General features: G+C 39.0%; 1 protein-coding gene across 7 annotated transcripts in view; it reads right to left on the reverse strand.

Moving 5' to 3' along the window:
- pitpnm2 (phosphatidylinositol transfer protein, membrane-associated 2) overlaps positions 1-18,330 on the reverse strand; it is a 67,418-nt gene that overhangs the window by 18,182 nt on the left and 30,906 nt on the right. For all 7 annotated transcript variants that reach the window (XM_084935902.1, XM_084935898.1, XM_084935901.1 and 4 more), the window contains 11 exons: positions 11,335-11,549; positions 9,902-10,023; positions 9,265-9,498; positions 4,462-4,800; positions 4,175-4,270; positions 3,013-3,117; positions 2,118-2,176; positions 1,461-1,551; positions 504-657; positions 230-419; positions 15-134 (listed from right to left, as the gene is read on the reverse strand). In XM_084935902.1, coding sequence (XP_084792028.1) covers positions 15-134; positions 230-419; positions 504-657; positions 1,461-1,551; positions 2,118-2,176; positions 3,013-3,117; positions 4,175-4,270; positions 4,462-4,800; positions 9,265-9,498; positions 9,902-10,023; positions 11,335-11,549 — 1,725 coding nt within the window. The remainder of the gene's footprint in view (positions 1-14; positions 135-229; positions 420-503; positions 658-1,460; positions 1,552-2,117; positions 2,177-3,012; positions 3,118-4,174; positions 4,271-4,461; positions 4,801-9,264; positions 9,499-9,901; positions 10,024-11,334; positions 11,550-18,330) is intronic.

Below are 18,330 nucleotides of genomic sequence, written 5' to 3' on the forward strand. Positions count from 1 at the left end.
ATTGAAGTTGATACCTGGACACTAATGGCACTGCCCCGTCTGCTGCTGTTTTGGCTTTCTGATACCGTCACAGAACTGCTGCACAGCGCATCAAAGCCCAGAATACCCCCAACACAGTCCCCAATAACACACACCTGTATTACAAAGCAAAGCACAAAAACATGAGTATGCACACTAAATCAGCGTTATCTGTACAAGCAGTGCCAATCCAAAAAAACAGAAACCCAACCTGGCCATTAAAAGAAGCTCCTTCCAAAGATCTGATGAAGTCGCTGTACACCTGATTGGCTCGTAAGATGACGGTTGCCACGGCATCTTGGTACTGTGGTGCAGAAGTAGCCAGAAGAGGAAGCGCAGCCAGCGGAATGTGGTCCTGACTGCTGGATAGACAGCTCTCATCGTAGCTGTAGGGGCTAAGACTGCAGAGCAGAGAGAAGTGGCTTTATGTCTATAATCAGCTTGCACGTGTATGACAGCATGTTATTAAAATGCTGCTTGCTCACTTGGACACAAGCGAGAATGCTTCGACACACACAGCAGGACAGGGTACCATTCGAATGGCAATGCGGCCCAGTGCTGAAGGGTAATGGACCCTCATCACAGCCTCAAAAGCTCCACTTAGCGTGTTTACATCTCCCTGTTTGCTGTTCTGTTCTCCTTCAAGACAAGCAAAGGCTCATTATTAATCATTGCCATGAACCACAATCATAAGGCCTTGCACATTTGTTTTAAAATTAAAAGACTTACTGTACTGCATAAATGAACATCTCCTATACCGATTGTGTTATTGGTGGGGGCTCGTTCATTTAAATAAATATATACATATAACATATATAACACTTTCCTAGTCTTAGCTAATCATAACTAGCCACTATAATTTTGTTTTAATTCACTTTTCACATGTTGTTTGTTTTAACTATTTGACCTAGCTAAAAACGAACTGCTTTTCATTAGTTAGTTGTTTTTGTTTTCTTTAAAATTACATATTTTATAGTCTAAAAGTATTTCCTGTAAATATCCTGATAGGTAATTGTTGTTATTTTTTCTATGACTGTATGAAATGTATCTAGTCATTAATGTCTTTGTGCTTAGATTATTTCATTTGAAAACTTTATAAGGCTTTAAGAGATCCTATCACCTGGTATTTAGTATGAAAAAAATCATTTTTCAATCTTTTCTATCCTTGATCAAATTTAATAATGGTTGAATTTTTTTGATAATAAATTAATTTCCTTTTTTCTTCTAATTATTATTATATTGATGTAAATGATATTTTTATCACAGAAAAATGAAAACTTAACTATGCTAATTTTAGCTTTAAGAATGTATTCTTATTATTTTCACTCTTGTACTAAACAATCAGTTAATCCAAAAATAGTCTATAATGTAATCTATAATGAACTTAGTAGTTAGTTGGATTGTGGGAAGAATTTTGAAGGTTTGACTTAGGTTTTCTGTACCAGAGCCAGTGTCCAGTATGTTGCCTCCATGCAGGACCAAAATGAGGACATGAATTTTGGAAGGCTGTACACACTGCTGAGATGAACAATCCTGCAGGTAAGAGAAACAGGAAAAAAGAAGGAAAATAAAGGTGGGCTGATAGGGATAGAGGCAAAAGGGAGTAAAGGAAAACACTGCAAGAAGTACTTAAAAGGACAAGGACATTATGACATGCAAGAGGAGGAACTGGGAACTGGACCTTCAATGGCAAAGATTCAATTAGTTATCTGTAAAAAAAAAAAAAAAAAAAAAGCAAGAAAACACAACATTTTGTGCTTAAATGAGCTATGAGTTCAAAATAATCAAATAAAGTCTAAACACTTTGCTCTAGAGAAGACCAGTGGTGAGCTAGCTACATTTACATTTCATTTTGAAGAGAAAAAAGAAATCCTAACCAGGTTTTCCCCTTTTAAGGACACAACACTGGACAAGAGGAGGAAAAATCTTAAACGTCACTCCTGAAGTTAAATTCTAGGGTCAAGTTTTATTTTGGATTCTAGTTTCACTTCACTGGCGCTATAATGTAGAAGGAACAGTACCATCTACAAGCCCTTTAATTATAGGTGTCGGTGTAAGAAAGACAGGAATTAAATGCAAGAACACTGAAAAAATGGCACCTCTATCTGTGTCTCCACATTGACGGCATACTCCCCGACCGACTCCTGGTACAAGGTTTCTGTGAAAACAAATTATGGACTTCATCACTGATGACAGAAGAGATGGCCTAAACTATAAATTCTGAGTCCTGTAGTCCTCAGGATACACTGGGCTTCATTTACAAACAGAGTAAACTGTGGCACTGTTCACTCTGCGGGGTGAGAAAAATGAGAAAAATAAATACATAAAACATGATGGCAATGGTTGAGGGATTCAAAATGTTTGTAGCCCACCAACCAGTGGGTGATGTCATGGTGACTATGTCCATCTTCGATATACAGTCTGAGTTCACAAAAAGTGCATAGACATAAATCTTAAACTGTGTGTGTCCATAAGCTTTCCATTTGGATGTTTGCCCAGTAATTGCCGTCAGTCTGATGTAATTGCTGTCATGCTGGTCACGTAGGCCTTGTCTTCCTTCTTTTTTCTGGTCTTTTTTTCTTTTTCTTCCTTCTTTTTTTCCTAGTTTTCTTGGCATGGACTTAAATGTCAAACCTTTCTTATTCTTAAGTGACCCACAGTCCCTATCTCAGGGGAAAAACATCCAACTCCTGGTTATTACAGCCCCTTTGTCACTTCACAGGAAACACTTCTGTGCCTCATCCACATGGAACACTAATGTTTCAGTTCTTCACTTTTGAAATCTTTTTGATTTGTTCTTTAGTAGGCATGCTTCTCATTGAGAATAACACCTTTCAATACAAGATCATTTTCCTTAATGCACACAAGATGATAAGAACAAAATTGATAGGTGCATCTCTTTCATGACTTTATGTATATCAGTAAATGAAGCCCAGTGTTTTCTTATTTTGTTTTGGTACACAAAAGCATATTAAGAGTGAGGCAGTCACTTACCTTGTCCTTCATCCACTTCTATTGTTTCTATTTTGTCCATCAGATCATTTGAGCTCCACTTGGTGATTTCCTTGGAAAACATGTCTTCATTATCAGAAAAGTCCTCTGCAAGATACACAGAGGGATTTTAATATAATGGAGACACTTCTCTGATCTGATCAAAGCAGTCAGCCTCATAACACATTAAATAACCTAAATTACATCAAAGGTGGCTCCTGTTTATGCACTCTTTGAAAAATCAGTCTGTCTATGGTTCTCTAAAGGCTGGTTCCCCTGAAACGTCAAACCTCCTCAAAGTCTCCAGAGGTCTTTTTTAAAGATGTGCCTGCAAAGTCCTCTTTCAAAGGTCATTGTTATTCCATCACACCCAGTACTGAGCAAAATGTAGGCACTTTTGTTTGCATTCACATTCACTAGGCAGGACCTTCAGAGAGGCATGTGAAGGTTTCTGAATTTCCCCCCTAACCCTCCAGGTTTATGGGTATGGTTAGGGATGGAATTGATTTTAGCAACATGGTAAATACACAAGTTTTTCCAGAAACTAGAAGGCGATCGATCTAATGAAGTCTAACACATTCATTTGAGAATTACAATTTTTCTCATAAAAAATGTATTTGGATACTCCAGAAACACAAAAACAGGTGTACCTACTAAAGTGACCGTGTATATGGCATTAGTGCACAGTAACAAGCTGTTGGCACAAATTATTATACCTTTTTCTCAGAAATCACACATTTCTAATAAATTCATTCTAAAAACAAATATAATAAGCAAGTTAAGACATTTAAAAATTAATTTGTGAGACTCTGTCTGGCAGAATAATTTCTCTGGCTTCAACTTTAATAACATTCATTAATTAACATTTCAGCATTCATTCTTAAGGATAAATACCCACAGGGATAAACGAGAACATTAAAAGAAGCAAGCAGGATTAACAACCTTGAGTTTCTCCATTGTTAATATTTATCATCCCAAAGACACACAGATATGAAAACACATCAATTCATCTTTCAAGATAATGTCCAAATACTAAATTGAATCTGTGGGAACTGCTGAAATGCAAAAATCTTTCTTGCAATAAAAATTGTGCATGGGTACAATACTGAATAAATTCATTGGCTCGTGAGCTGTTTATAATGTGTTTTATTCTGCTGATCTTTACCATGAGCATCAAAGAACTCATCATCTGTGCTGTCCTCAGAGTCCCGGGCAATGCTCTGCATCCTCCACTCTGAAATGCTCTGATGAGATGGACTTCCTGTACAAACAAAGATTAACGTTGGTGTATCACAGCTTTACCTAAAATTATGGCATGACCAATATTTTAAATAAGTACTTGCACTCACGTCAACAGTCACACTGTAATTCAAGGTATATCAATACAAATATTGTACCACAGACTGTGGTAAAAGCCAGTGAAACACACAGAAATCAGAAGGACATCCTCACCTCCTCGCTTTGATGACCTGTTGGAGGATCTAGAGGACGTTGACCATTGTTTTGTGAGCTCCCCTCTTGTCTCAAGTGAATCTCCAAGCTTCCCTCCTGCTCCTTCTGCCTCTGCAGTCGAGCCCACTGTCTCTGCTCCCTGCTCCTGCTCTTGGCTAATGAAGGAGTTGTTGGCTTCTGTTCCCCCTCCTTCATTCAGGCTGTATTGGGCCATCTTCTTTGCTAAGGCCAGCTGGGTCTCCAGCTCCAGCTGCCTGATGTCCTCGATAGTCAGGCCATACCACTCGTCCTGCCAGCACCACGCCTGCCGGTGAGCTCGAACCATGACTTTACGAAGGCCTGCAGGAACAGCAACCAAAATTTAGCGCTAATGAATTATTTTAAGGGCTCAAATCTACAAAAGTGGATTAGCTGAATATCCGTATCATTATAAATCCAATTTACTTTCTTCAGGTATTTACGATTCTCTGTCAGCTATTTGTTATAGGTTTGTCTTGTGTCTTCATCTTGATTTAGTTTTTTTTTTACTGCTTTTTTGAAATATAAGTGATCTTTACTCATCTTTTTTGGAAAGAGAGCAGTGATGGCGAACAAGAACAGTTAGGTGATGACTGTATAATTAACCAGTCAGTTGAAACTCACCATAAAGTGTTTTATCGCCACTTATATCATTATGACAGTCATGTTTTTCAATTTATACATGTGCATAAATTTACAAACTCAACAGCCATATCTTTTTAAACTGTGCCTAACAGTTGTTTGAGTTGCATAATATGCTTAACTTTTTTCATCCTTATTCTGAGTGTGTATACATGGAGTTAAATTGCTTTTGACAGACCAATCCTGGCCTCTGGTTTTTGTTTTTTTTTTCAGTTTTCATATATATAAACAGAAGCCGGGATTGGTCTGTCAAAAGCAATTTAACTCCATGTATACACACTCAGAATAAGGATGAAAAAAGTTAAGCATATTATGCAATTCAAACACCTGTTAGGCACAGTTTAAAAAGGCCATGTGTCTTGGAGCTGGTGTGTGATAGTATTCATGAATCAGGGGAGATGCAGATGAAGACCCTGTGAATATTTTAGGGCGGAAGCCCAGTAAACAAGTGCAGATAACATTAGCATAAACATAAAGTTCAGTGAAAGGAGAGTCACAGAGGAAAATCACATTTTGTGATTGAAGATGTGTTGATTGGACCACTGAGTGAGAATATCATGAAGATAGAGCAGCCGCTGCTTCGCTAGTCTGGAAGTAAAATGCTGTGAGGCAGCATCCTGAGGGCCGTGAAAGTGTATAAACAGTCTTAGATCACAGCAATAAAACAGAAACACACCAACACAGGCAGGAAATTAATCCAGCCTGCTCTGTTATCTCGAGAAGCCAGAAACCTCTCTCTGCTCCTGCCTCTCTGACACTTTCTACACCAGGTATCGTTTGCATTTTTATTAGTTTTTCTTCAATACTTCCTTCTATTTTAACTTGGTTCATTTCTTTTTCAGTATCTGGCACTCCAACATAGTTTTTTTTTTTTTTTTACTTTATCAGTGGTTAATCGCAAACAGAAATAAGATGTTTTCTTAAATGCTTACTTTCACTAAGACATTCAACAATGAAAGCCACATTTCAGTGTACTCTTGACTGAATTTTCAGGCTAATTTCTGATATTTAATCCATGACTGATTGATTTCTAATGCCAAATTTGAACGATGTTTCACTGATGTTTTTCAAAATTATTCACAGGAGTCATCAGGAACATTGTAGACTAAAAATAAATCAAAGGTTTAAATGTTTATACCAGTTATTCAACATCATTTTCAGAATTAATTTTACAGAATTATTTAAGAATTATTTTTCAAGACTGCTAAACACTTTTCAGAAGGACTCCCAGTTTCCTGAGAAAACCCATCAAACTGTCATGGTCCCGGTGCCTCCCCAGCAGGCCCAGTTTGGCCATAAGTGTTTGTTGTTTTGCTCTCTCTGCTCTCCTCGCCTTGCTCTCTCTCTCTCTCTTGCCTGTCTGCCTGGGCGGGGCTCAGATTGGGCTCCCGCCCTTGGACTACGCACCTGCAGCTGATCACCGGTGATTTGCAGTTGATCTCTGGCTCTTCTTAAGGCAGGGGCTCTGAGCTACTCGTCGCTGGAATATTGAGTAACTCTCGTGAGTATTGCCCGGCTCTGTAGTGATTCTGTTGTTCCCGTGCTTGCCTTGGATTAATCCTCGTCTCTGTAAATAGGTTTATCTGGATCTGCCCTCATTTGTGACCCCTGGACCCCGTGCGTGAGAGTGGAGCTGCTTGTGTGGACAAGGAGTGGAGCGAATATGAAGGCGTGTGTTTCCCCAACCTGTTGACCCCCGGGACCCTGGTGTTTCCCCCCCCCCTTCACATGTATATAGCGCACCAGTGTGATTAATAAAGAACTGTTTGAACCGTGCTTTCTCAGTCTGCGCCTGAGTCCGTTCCACCGCCGTGACACAGACTACATTTTGTTTTTGACTTTCTGACTTGTGTTGTTGTGAGGCTCTTCTTTTGTGTCAGCTCTGTTTGTGTAAACTGTGTGTCACAGAAATAAAAGGCTGCTGTGGGGTGATGGTTCTTCGAAGTGGTCTGACACCGAGGGCAGAAGGGCTTCTCTGAGATCCTTCCCTTGCTATAGCATGTGAAAAACCGGTTAAGCTGTTTGTCTTGCTTCGTTAACGGGAATAAGTCTCTAAACCAGCGGGCTTGTGGAAGCGCAGACCCAACAATTTCCTTTTCCTCTATCAGATTACCTTAATAGGTCTGTGAAGTCTATGAGGTCTATACACAGCCCAACAGAGCTCGGCTTTCTTTGTGTTAGCTGGGTTAAAAGAAATCCTCAAAACTCTGTCAGAGATAAAGTGTCTCACAAGTAATTGGTGTATCACACCCGCAGTCATCACTTTCTTTCCTAACCCAGGCTTTTTGCTTCATATTCTGTGCATGCTCACATTAAAGGGACATTTCACGAGTCATATAACTCCTCTTCCACACAAAATGATCTCCTTTTTCATGTCACCTGCCCCAGTCAGAGATGTTAATAAAGGAAAATAATTCAACGGTGACGTAAAAAGACTATAAAAAACATAGCAGTAAAACGCTAAATTAACTCAAGTATAACTCAGGTTTATTATTTTAACATTGAGTAAATTTTTGATCCTGCTGTTTATTCCTATCGTGAGAGCTGAATACTTTAAATGTCAAAGTTTACTGTCTCATAGTCTAATGGAGGAGAAGTGGAAATTGTTTTAGTTTGTCAGCAAATCAAAGTGAAAGTAATTTTATTGATATCTGGGGCCTGGATCTCCTCCATACCTGCTTCATACCCTGGGGGACGGGGCTATGGCTCCCCACACTCCCTAGCAGATCGTTACATGGAGAAACCTTTGGAATACAAGCATGCTGATCCACACAGGTATGCACACAGGTGTACACACGGGTGTTCACAGACGCGGACTACACCTTTCTTGGCTGCTGCCTCAAAGCACATTGTGCGCTGTCTATCTTGCGTGCTGCACAATATCGTTTAATATTTAGTATCTACTGTTATCTACTGCTAGCTAGTTTATTGTGATGGTGCTGTTTTTATTATGTTGCTCTTTGTTGTTTGCTTTCTCTTCTGTTTTTTTTCTCCATACAGGTGATCCAGGCGTTTTGTTTGTTTGTTTGTTTGTTTGTTTTTTCCTTTCTTCCCCCCCTTCTCACCGTCTCTTCTCCCCTTTGGTTTTCTTTCTCTCCCTCTCTCTCTTTCATTCTTTCTCCCTGTCCTATCCCCCAGTCACGTCTGTCCCGTTTGTAGCAACCGAAAATAAAATAAATACATAATTATAATAAAGGTCAATCAAATGGACCAATATGGCAAGGCCATGATGATCCACTTGGTAAAATAAATCCGCTTGGCATCTGTCTTGGCCTTAAGACAACAATTCTGATGGCTAAAGATCCAAACGGGACACAAAAAAAAAAAAAAAAAAAAAAGTAATTTTATTGATTGAACAGGTGTTCCCGGCCTGTGTTCTGTGTTCTAGTAGCTGCAATTTCAGCAGTGTGAAAGCAACTTGGAGCACACTAGAATTAAGTTTATTACAATAAAGACATTTATGCTTTTTCTGCATCAACAACTAACTACGTGCAAATTCTAGAGATATTACAATGCACAGTTTGTACTGCTGTTTACCGATGGGTTTCATGTGCAATGTTAGTAAAGCTTAAGAACTTGCACATATAAAACATACTCACCCAGCACTCGAAAGATACTCTAAATAAAAAATTTATAGATTTGATTTAGTTAAAAGATTTAATAAAAACGTAAGATTATGTGTTCGGCATAAATTACCATGATGATTTAGCCAGGTAAAAAACAGCCATTGAAAACTTAGATTATAAACTCGACATATCTTGCCAACCTAGCTAGAATCCTCTGGTTTGTTATGCAATTTGTTATATGAATAGATTAACTACCTATGTACCAAATCTTGAATTAACAAATAAAATTTGAATTTTTATCTGGTCTTCCATGTTGTGCATTTCAGTCCTCTTTAGGATGTCACAGTTTGCAGGATTATTGGACACTGGGATTAATTAACTGCAGAAGTCTTCCCAAATATTGATATAGTCATAGTTTTTGCTAATCTTTAAGGATCTTTAGGGATTTTTTGTTTTCATTTTAGCTTCTACAGTTATCTTAGACTTTGGTTTTTCCTTGTTTTTCAGTAAAATATATGTCTGTAGGTTGTAAGATCTGAACCACATAAAAACATGCATACACGCAAGCCATACCTACCCACATCATGAATGAAGCGTTCAATCTTAGACTGCATGCCCCAGTATCTGAACTCTACTTTGCACAGCTTGTAGGCACACATGACGGAACTCTGACCCGGGTTCTGGCCAATTTCCTCAATCCAGTCCTCTGACAATGGACCCCGTTTAGTCTTGACTGACTGATACAGCTTAGGGTCTTCTTCCACGAGGTACTCATGAGGAGGTATGTAGTCCTTGACGATGTCTATGGGGTCTACAAGGGAAACAAAACATAATGAATTGCTAAACTGAGGCAGATTCAAGCAGCGGGTATGTCTCAATGTCCTCACTCACCTCAAGAAAAGAATGTGATTTTATGTGTGTGTCTTTTATGTAATCAGTCCCTGCAGGGATCGTGTCTGGAGCTGACTGCACATTTTCCCTGCACCCCAGTGAATTTTAGTATGCGGAGGCTCAACACAAGCTCTTACACTCCACAGCCTACATCCCCTCTGCACCACACTGTCAGCGCTTTCATTGCAAATAATTCTGTGTAAATTCGATTTCTGATCCTGCTTATGAGGAGACGACGACCAGGCAGTTGATCCCAGAGGCACAATTTTAGCGTAATGGTGCAGAGAGAGTGAGTTTTTAAGTGTGCATGACGATAAACTTACCAATAGTCCTCTGTCTTTTCTCAGCAGAGGACATATTGAAGACATCCACTTGATTTCCAGTATCTGGTTTATAATAAGTCTCAATGTCTATAGAAAATTTCTCAACAAAGGGACAGGTATACCTGAGGAAAGAAAAATAAATTGTTGCTTTGGATGGAAAAGCAATATGAGCAGCTGGGTCTCCAGAAGTAGAGCCAGTTATCTACAAGATGGGAGGTTGATGGCTCAATCCCTCTAGGGGAACTATGCTCCCCTAGTTTACATATCAAAGTACCCTTGGGCAAGATGCCAAGCCCTGAATTGACCTCGAAGTATCCATCAGAGTGTGAGTGTCAGTGTGTAAGAATGTTTATTAAGTGCTTAGATGCAGAAAAGAGCAGTTTATATAAAGCAGTATTAGTAGTGCAAGTGTATATGACAGGGTGAATGAGCCTTGTAGTAAGAAAACGCTTTGAGCACAAAAGAGCTGTACCAGTATTTGCTATTGAAAGTAATAATCCTAATTTCCACTTCAAAATCATATGAAGTGTGAATGCAGTGTCACAATCTAGGATTGTCAGAGGCAATAGTGAAAAGCTGCTCTGGCATCTTCACATGGTTGAAACAATACAAAAACCAGTGTTTGGGTTCTTTTCTAGAAGTCATTGGTGGTGTCATGCATCAGTTAACAGGATCCTTCATCCCAAGTCAATATTAGATCTCATGACCCCCCAATGATGCATAGGCAATTAGATATCTTCAAGTGAAAGTCAACAGAAACCAAGCACAACAATTCACTGAATATCCTGTGCTCAGCATCCTTTCAAGAAATTGCAATGGATTGCATTTTAATAACACATACAGCCTGGTCCTAAGACAGGGACCTCCAGGGTGGAAATGGTTAAAGTTACTAGTAAGTGCATCTCCTTTAAAATGTAGCTGAGCATCAGCAGAAAAAAGCCTAAGCTGGAGTAAAGTGCAGCACCTGTAAGCAGTACTTGCAGAGCTCATGTAAAATGCTGCAAATCAGCATCAGTTGTAAAGTAAAAAGTGGTGCCAATAAAATTCCCTTAACACTTGATGGGCTTAGAAAACAGTTGGAGTGACTGGTTCCAACACATTAAGTCATCAGGATGATATTCAAAGTTGGCAGCAAATGAATATGTGGTCATGCAGCTGAAGTTGTTGTATTTAAAAAAAGAAAAAAGAAAGAAAGAACACACTGCCATCAGCAGATAATAATAAAAAGAACATAATAAAAAACATTAACAATATTTTATCTCTGTAAGGTCAGCATTTCTACTTCAGATAAAGCCAACATCATGTAACGTACGCTTAAGCATTAAGAGGGAGCGACTGTTTTACAAGAGGCACAGGGGGACAGTTTTATAATGTGTTCCCCGGAAATAAAATTCCATCACTTATTTTATTTTCTGTATCTGTGGTTCCCTCACCGGGTTCGCGTATAGGGGTAAGCATTCCAAGACTCCTCTTCCACTCGAAGGGCAGCTTGAGGCAGAATGGCACAAAACCAGGATGGGATGTGTTTGCCGATGTGATAGACCTTGTGAGTGTACTGACCCGAGCCGCCAGGGCCGTCCTCATATGGTTTGTTCTCCAGGATCTCCACCCCACTGCCCTCACCACAACTTTCTTGTCTGCTCTTTTTCTGCAAGACAGCAAATAGTATGAAAAGGTCTAAAGTATAAAGCTGTAGAGATTAATCAAGATGCAAAAAAAGTCAGTAAATAGTATGTGTAAAAGTACTCAATATACAGCCACAATGGTGTTCACGTTAGAGTATTACATTAGTATCACATACACACATTATATTAATAATAATAATGTAGCATCAGCTAATTTTACATGTATTTGCATGTTATACTCTACTGGAATCCAAAAGTGTTGGATCACATCAAAACCCAAGATATTTATTCGTAAGCCTGGAATTCAGAAATATTTCAAAACACAAGAGATGAAATGCAAAAAGAACTTCAGACAATTAAAACACATTTTCTCAGTGACCATAATTCCTTGGTACAAAAGGTCAGATTCCCTCAAGTTATATTTTGTCTATATAAGCAGTGTTCAGACGAAGCTCAGGTAGAAGCTCACATACAGTTAGGTCCATAATTTGTTGAACAAGGATACAGTTTGTCTCTGTACACCACCTCAGCAGTATCCCTCAGTATTGGTCTCTGAGGAGATGTAGTATCTTTAAAGCATTTTTCAGTCGGGGGAAAAATGTCCAACACTGGAAATATACTGCAGTAACAGAAAGAGATTTCCACCTGCCTGAACATGTTGAACATTATGACAATGGCTATCATCACTGACATTACAAGAATTCATTTGTTACACGTTACAGTTCTGTTTCCTCTTTATTAGGGGTGTGATTGTACACTTTAGATCCTGCCTCCAACATACAAAACCTACATGACTTCACTTCCACTTTCCCATGCTGTAAAACTCAGTGCTGACATCATTGCTGTAGTCCAATCATCTTTCTGCCACCCTTCACTCTGAGTGAACTCAGCCCACCTTCAATCAGTCTCCTCTCTGCATATTTTAAATCACACCACTCATCTTTCATTCTCCCTTGCAGACTCCTTCGTGCAACCCAACTCCCCCTCATCTCTGCCTTACGCAAATCACTTCATCCAAGTTTTCAACTTATCCTGTCCTAATTCATTTTATTCTACTGTGATGGGTCATCGGCATCTAATCGCCAAATACCATAACTTAAAATCATCATGAATTATGTTTAGTTCTCTCTATTGATCTCTCCTCAGTGAAATAAGACATATCCCAAAAGAGCACCTTTGTTAACTAAGAGTGGTGTAATTTCAAAAAACACTTTTTTCTTTGTTAATTTCAATGAATTGCTTAAATAAGCATGTCTCTTTGAAAATAACTCTGTTCCTTCATATTCTATAAAGAGCCAGATCAACTATCCTGTCAACTATGGTATGTTTTTAGGGGACTAATAAATCGAAATAACAGATCACTTGCAAAAACTGGTATCACAAGCTTTTTATACTGCTGAATGATAAAGGTCCTTAAATTGTACTTTTCCTGGCTCCGACCTTGGTTTTGATTAATGAACAACTTGCAGCTGGGGCTGGTGTCCACACATTCGCTTCTTTCTATAAACTTCCAATTAAACCCCTGCTAGCCTTACGCAGCACTCCTGTCTGTCACTGCCCAACCTTGTGATTACATCATAGAGCTGGATGATGCAGCAGAGCCGATGTGATGAGGTGGAAAGAAAAAGCTGCCACATGGAACAAGAAAGGTCTGCCTCTCCATTATATAAGACACCAGTTTTCTCTACTTCGCCCACCCTATTCCTCTACTGTTCAGAGTTTTCCATCTTCTTTGGCTTTGAACGACACCTCTGTTTGATGTTACACTGTGAAATTCTTTTTCACTTTAATTTTATAAGAGTTATGTTAACAGCAGATTCAGTTTGCATATTTTGAGTAGATCTTGCTTTAAATGCAGCATTTTGCAGATTTTCCTCAGGTTAGGAGGATCCTCCTCATTAGGAGGAGCTTTCAGGTGTTTTATGAAGTCTCAGTCCTAGCTCATCACTGAAAGAGGAAAGCTGAGTCAGCGTGATCTAGTCTGAGCAGATTATCTGATCTGATGCCTTATGCTAAATGGAATAGTAGTAGGATAGTCTTCGACCAACAATCTGAGAAGTGCATAACAGTAGATCATACAGTAATATTTTGAATCTGTTATCAACCTCGCATCTTTTCATCTAATCCAGACTAAATGAGACAGACATAGGGGAGGTAAAATCAGCATGTAACTTCCTACAATAAAAGGCGGCAGATGGTTCAGCCACATAGATCCCACCGAGTGTTGTATTAATCCTGTTGCTCTACAGACAACTGGTCTGGAATTACAGTTTCCGTTTATAAAGAGCCTACATCTCCTTACAAGGCTCTCCTTTTGTGCACATCCACCTTTATGTGGCTTATTAAATATATGAAAACCCTCCAGGGTCTGATAATAGAAGCTCAGTTACCTACATAAGAATCACAATCTACCAGGGTGGAAAGTGAACTTAAAATTTTAACATCTGCCAGCCACTGGCAGGCAAATGTTCACATTCACACAGTAAAGGATTGTTTGGTGTTTAAAACCACTTTTATATTTTACCATCCTTTGGCTTGTGACTGGAGCTAATTTCCAAAATGACTGCAGTGATTACATGAGAGATATCCATATTACTGGATTTAGTTCTTTAGTTTTCCAGAGGGTCAGCGACTTTCATATAATTAACCTGCCATGCTTGGTTGAATATTTCAGACATAATAACACTGGTACAAAACTATAGCTGGGCAAACTCATATTGGAACAGAAAACATTGAAATTGGAGTCTTGAAAAAAAAAGAAAAAGAAAATGTATTACCCCCAGCTAATAACTATTCAAGTCAGCACTGATACCATGGGTGCATACATGTTTCATATAAACAATAGTCTGCAATACTGGAAAATAAAAGAACTTTCCAAAAGAATATGTGATAATATGTTTATCTTTTTATACTTCTATATGTCTATGAGGACACTGATAAAGGGCATGGCTGCTATAATACACAGGTGTGCCAACAAAGGGAACAACAGTATCGCTGATTTGTATCTGCTAAGCCTGATCTTTGCTAATTCTAGTCACTGAAATGGACATGTTGATGTGTTTGTGGCGATAGCACCTTTTGGAGCACAAATAGAATGTTTTGCTGTGTGGCACAGCTAGAAAAAGACAGCTGCAGTTCAGTTTTGTTGAGTGAAATTCTATGATTTTATTTGTCTGATACTAATGCACCATTACCAATCTGTTTCTCTTTGTTGGACCCACATAGATTGTGGATGGAGATGCAACCCAAACTTCCTGCTAAGTCATCTACTCTTTTGCTCTCTGTTATCTGGCTCCAAAAGTTAACACGGCAACAGTAAGAGCACTGATATTTCAAAATTCAGATTCCAGAAACCCCTGGTTGATGGTTATGTCCATGTCATATGTGTATGACACCACAGTGTCAACCTGGGGCTTTTAGGGTAATATGAAGATCTGGGGTCTCAGGGTTGCTGCCCATGCACTTTTAGCGGCAGTGATATACTAGTGATGTAAGAGTTAATTATCAGGTGTTACATTGTTCATGCAAACTGAGTATTTCTGGCTACAGCTTTTGCATCTTCCTACTCATTCAGAATGAATGACTGCACTGGCATTGTCTTGTGATTTTTGAAACATGATTGAAAAGGCATTTCATTCCTGCCACTGTAATATGCTGCAGGTCGAGGAACGCACAACATGAATACAAATCATCATGATCATTACTAACGGCAAGAGTGGGGTGTTCAGGGTCAAGAAGGAGAGCTCAGATTGCAAAATGAGCTCTCTCTACTGAAGACTTTAGGGAGGTAATATCAGTAATGAAGGTCAGAGGAGGCAAACAGCTGGAAAATTATAATAATCTAGCAGGTAATGTAATTTAGGTGAGGAGCTAAGAGCCTCAAATTACCATCCTTCTGTCTGCATACCTTCTGGGAAGTGAGCACACAGGATCTGTATTAATAACACTCATCTTCAATCCCAGAGCAGAAAAGAGGTACAGTGTAGAACAGCGGTCCCCAACCTTTTTTGCGCGACGGACCGGTTCATGCCCGACAATATTTTCACGGACCGGCCTTTAAGGTGTCGCGGATAAATACAACAAAATAAAACTAGTACCGGTACCGAAAAAAAGAAGATTTATTCATAACACACGTGAAAAGACCAAGGAAAACCAAGTTAACGATAAAAACGATAACAAAATAACGCTGAAAACCGATAAAACCCCTGAAAACCATACATTTCACACCTGAGCCTCAACTTTCGCGGCCCGGTACTAAACGACTCACGGACTGGTACCGGTCCGTGGCCCGGGGGTTGGGGACCGCTGGTGTAGAATATACAGGGTGCTCTGTGAATCTTTATTAAAACATAGGTAATCCTGGGGAATGTTGAGCCTGACAGAAAGTTAAAGCTGTTCCTTTACACAGCATCTAAGACAGTGAAGGTAAAAATACTCAACTTGAGGGTTTACAACAGGACTTCTCTAAACAATGGGTAGCTGGGGCCATATTTAAGATACAGTTTATGCACAGAAAAACATGGATGGTTTTTACTTAAACTGACTGTGAATAAGTGTCTGAAAAGCCAAATTAATGGCTTTGTCAGTGGTGATCGAACTACTGAGTCTCTACAGGTGCTATTGATGGAGTTTGACAACATTAGATTACATTAATTAGATTGCATCTAATTAGCAGTTAATACATGAAAACTTAATGAGTGAAAACTCAGAATTTGAATGCATTTCATTTGCCAGCTTTAAAATTCAAAAATTTGTACAGTTTACTAAGCTTTGCTCTGCAAAAAAATTAAAAACAATTTTATTGTTTTATTAGCAATAATATCTGATTCTAAAACAGGACACCTACAATCTACTTGGAGACCTCATATCATTTGTGTATAGACTAAGCCTATGTTTGAATTCTGTTTTTATTTTTAATCTTTATTATCAAACCCTTAAAAATCCTTATTTTACCCCTCTGTGAACTAAACCACCAGACTTGCGATTTTCTGCAGCATTCATCTCTTGTCCTTTTTATAATAGTGTTGCATTTGACTGTTATATTTTTATGTTTCTTATAGATTTTTAATCATGTTGTAGGTGGCACTCATAGGGATCATTTTCTGTGGAAGAAAAATCATATTACCCATGAAACAATCCTTTTAGATTGGGACTGCCAACACCACCTCTTTCATGTGCGCACAAGAAAACCCTGGGTTAATTTACCGAATTGATAACCAGCTTAACTTGACTGCTACATTAGGGTAAGTGAATACAGCTAACAAAAAGATACCCTGGATATGTTGAGCTGGCTAGTACAGGGCCAAATATATTTCTGTTACCCCACTTCAGAGTTCAGTTTTATCAGTTTTATCTTCAGAGTTGAAGATAACTCTCTTTCTAGAACAGAAAAGCTTTAGTTTCCCCCCCACTCAGGTTTAACAAACTCAGAGTTGTTAGCTGAAGCCCTGCACTGCTGTATTGGACTATATCCCCCTTTCAGCCCTTGCTGAATAACACAACCCGCAGACATAAGTGCAGACATGCTGAGTAAATAGAAAAAGGACAAGCTCCAGGTCTCCTTGGAGATCTTACATGACCGTTTAACAAGTATCACAAAGCAGTCAAATGCAAAGTCTGCTTACTTCTCAAATATTGTTTCCAATAACAGTCACAGGCCTCAATTGCTCTTTAGTATTTTTAATTCTGTCTTGGTGAGAAGCGGTGTAATGTTGATCAGGTTGTGGAAAAATTTTCTGCTTTCAGATTTTCATCACATCTGGCTGGTAATTCCAAATTGCCCATAGGTGTGAATGTGAGAGTGAATGATAGTCTGTATCTCTGTGTTTGCCCTGCAACAGACTGCCAACCTGTCCAAGGTGTACCCTGCCTCTCGCCCTATAGCAGGTGGGATAGGCTCAAGTTCTTCCTCCAGTGTGACATCACTTTAGATTATTGCATTTTATGGTCTGCATTTACTTTATTTTATCTGATCTTATTTTATTTATTGTCTTTTAATGTGGTGTGTTGGATTCTATTTTACTGGATTTTAAAACTTTTACTTGGCTATATATTTTCATTTACAACGCTTTGTTGAACTCTGTTTTTCTAAATGCACTATATAAATATAGTGCAACATTTGTGTTATATAAATAAATTTGACCTTGACTTTATCTGTATCTCCAGTTTGAGAACTGCTGCTAGCTTATGCAGACACTCGCACGACTCCCTCTGTGAATTGTAATAACCCAGCTTTGCTGAGGGTCGTGAGTCTGCCAGGCTGAAGTGTCCCTGAATAATTTATGTGACAACACAAGGTTAGCATAAACCAGGGGTAGCTAACTCCTCTCCTCAGCTCTTGGTGCCTTAGTAGAACCTCATGCATCAAACATTATGAGTGACTGCTCAAAGGCTTCACACATCTCCTACCTTGGTCATTTTTCAAATCCTGTGCGTCAATCTGACACTGGCCACAAACAAAAGGTTACTGTCAGCTTGCTGCTGAAGTAAAACAAAAATGCAATGGAAAATCCCACACAGCACCAACAAGTAGACAAAACTGTAATAATATCCTGTGGACAAATCATGGTCCCCAGAGGACAAAGCCCAGGGCTTGATAATTCCCTGACTTTCCCTGTAGATAGTTTTTAATGACCTCTAATTAACAAACGTGAGGGATGATATGTGAGATGGCTTCTAGAGAAACTGACACTGGCACTGACACAAACCCAGACAATCATTTGATATTCAAAAACTGCTACATATGTATTTTCTATATTCTGCAACTGCAGTCCTCCACACTTAGACGCACAAGTGAAAACGTAT

This window comes from Perissodus microlepis, chromosome 7 (assembly GCF_051167445.1).
Source record: "Perissodus microlepis isolate ML-2025 ecotype Zambia chromosome 7, ASM5116744v1, whole genome shotgun sequence".
NCBI classification, from domain to species: Eukaryota; Metazoa; Chordata; class Actinopteri; order Cichliformes; family Cichlidae; genus Perissodus; species Perissodus microlepis.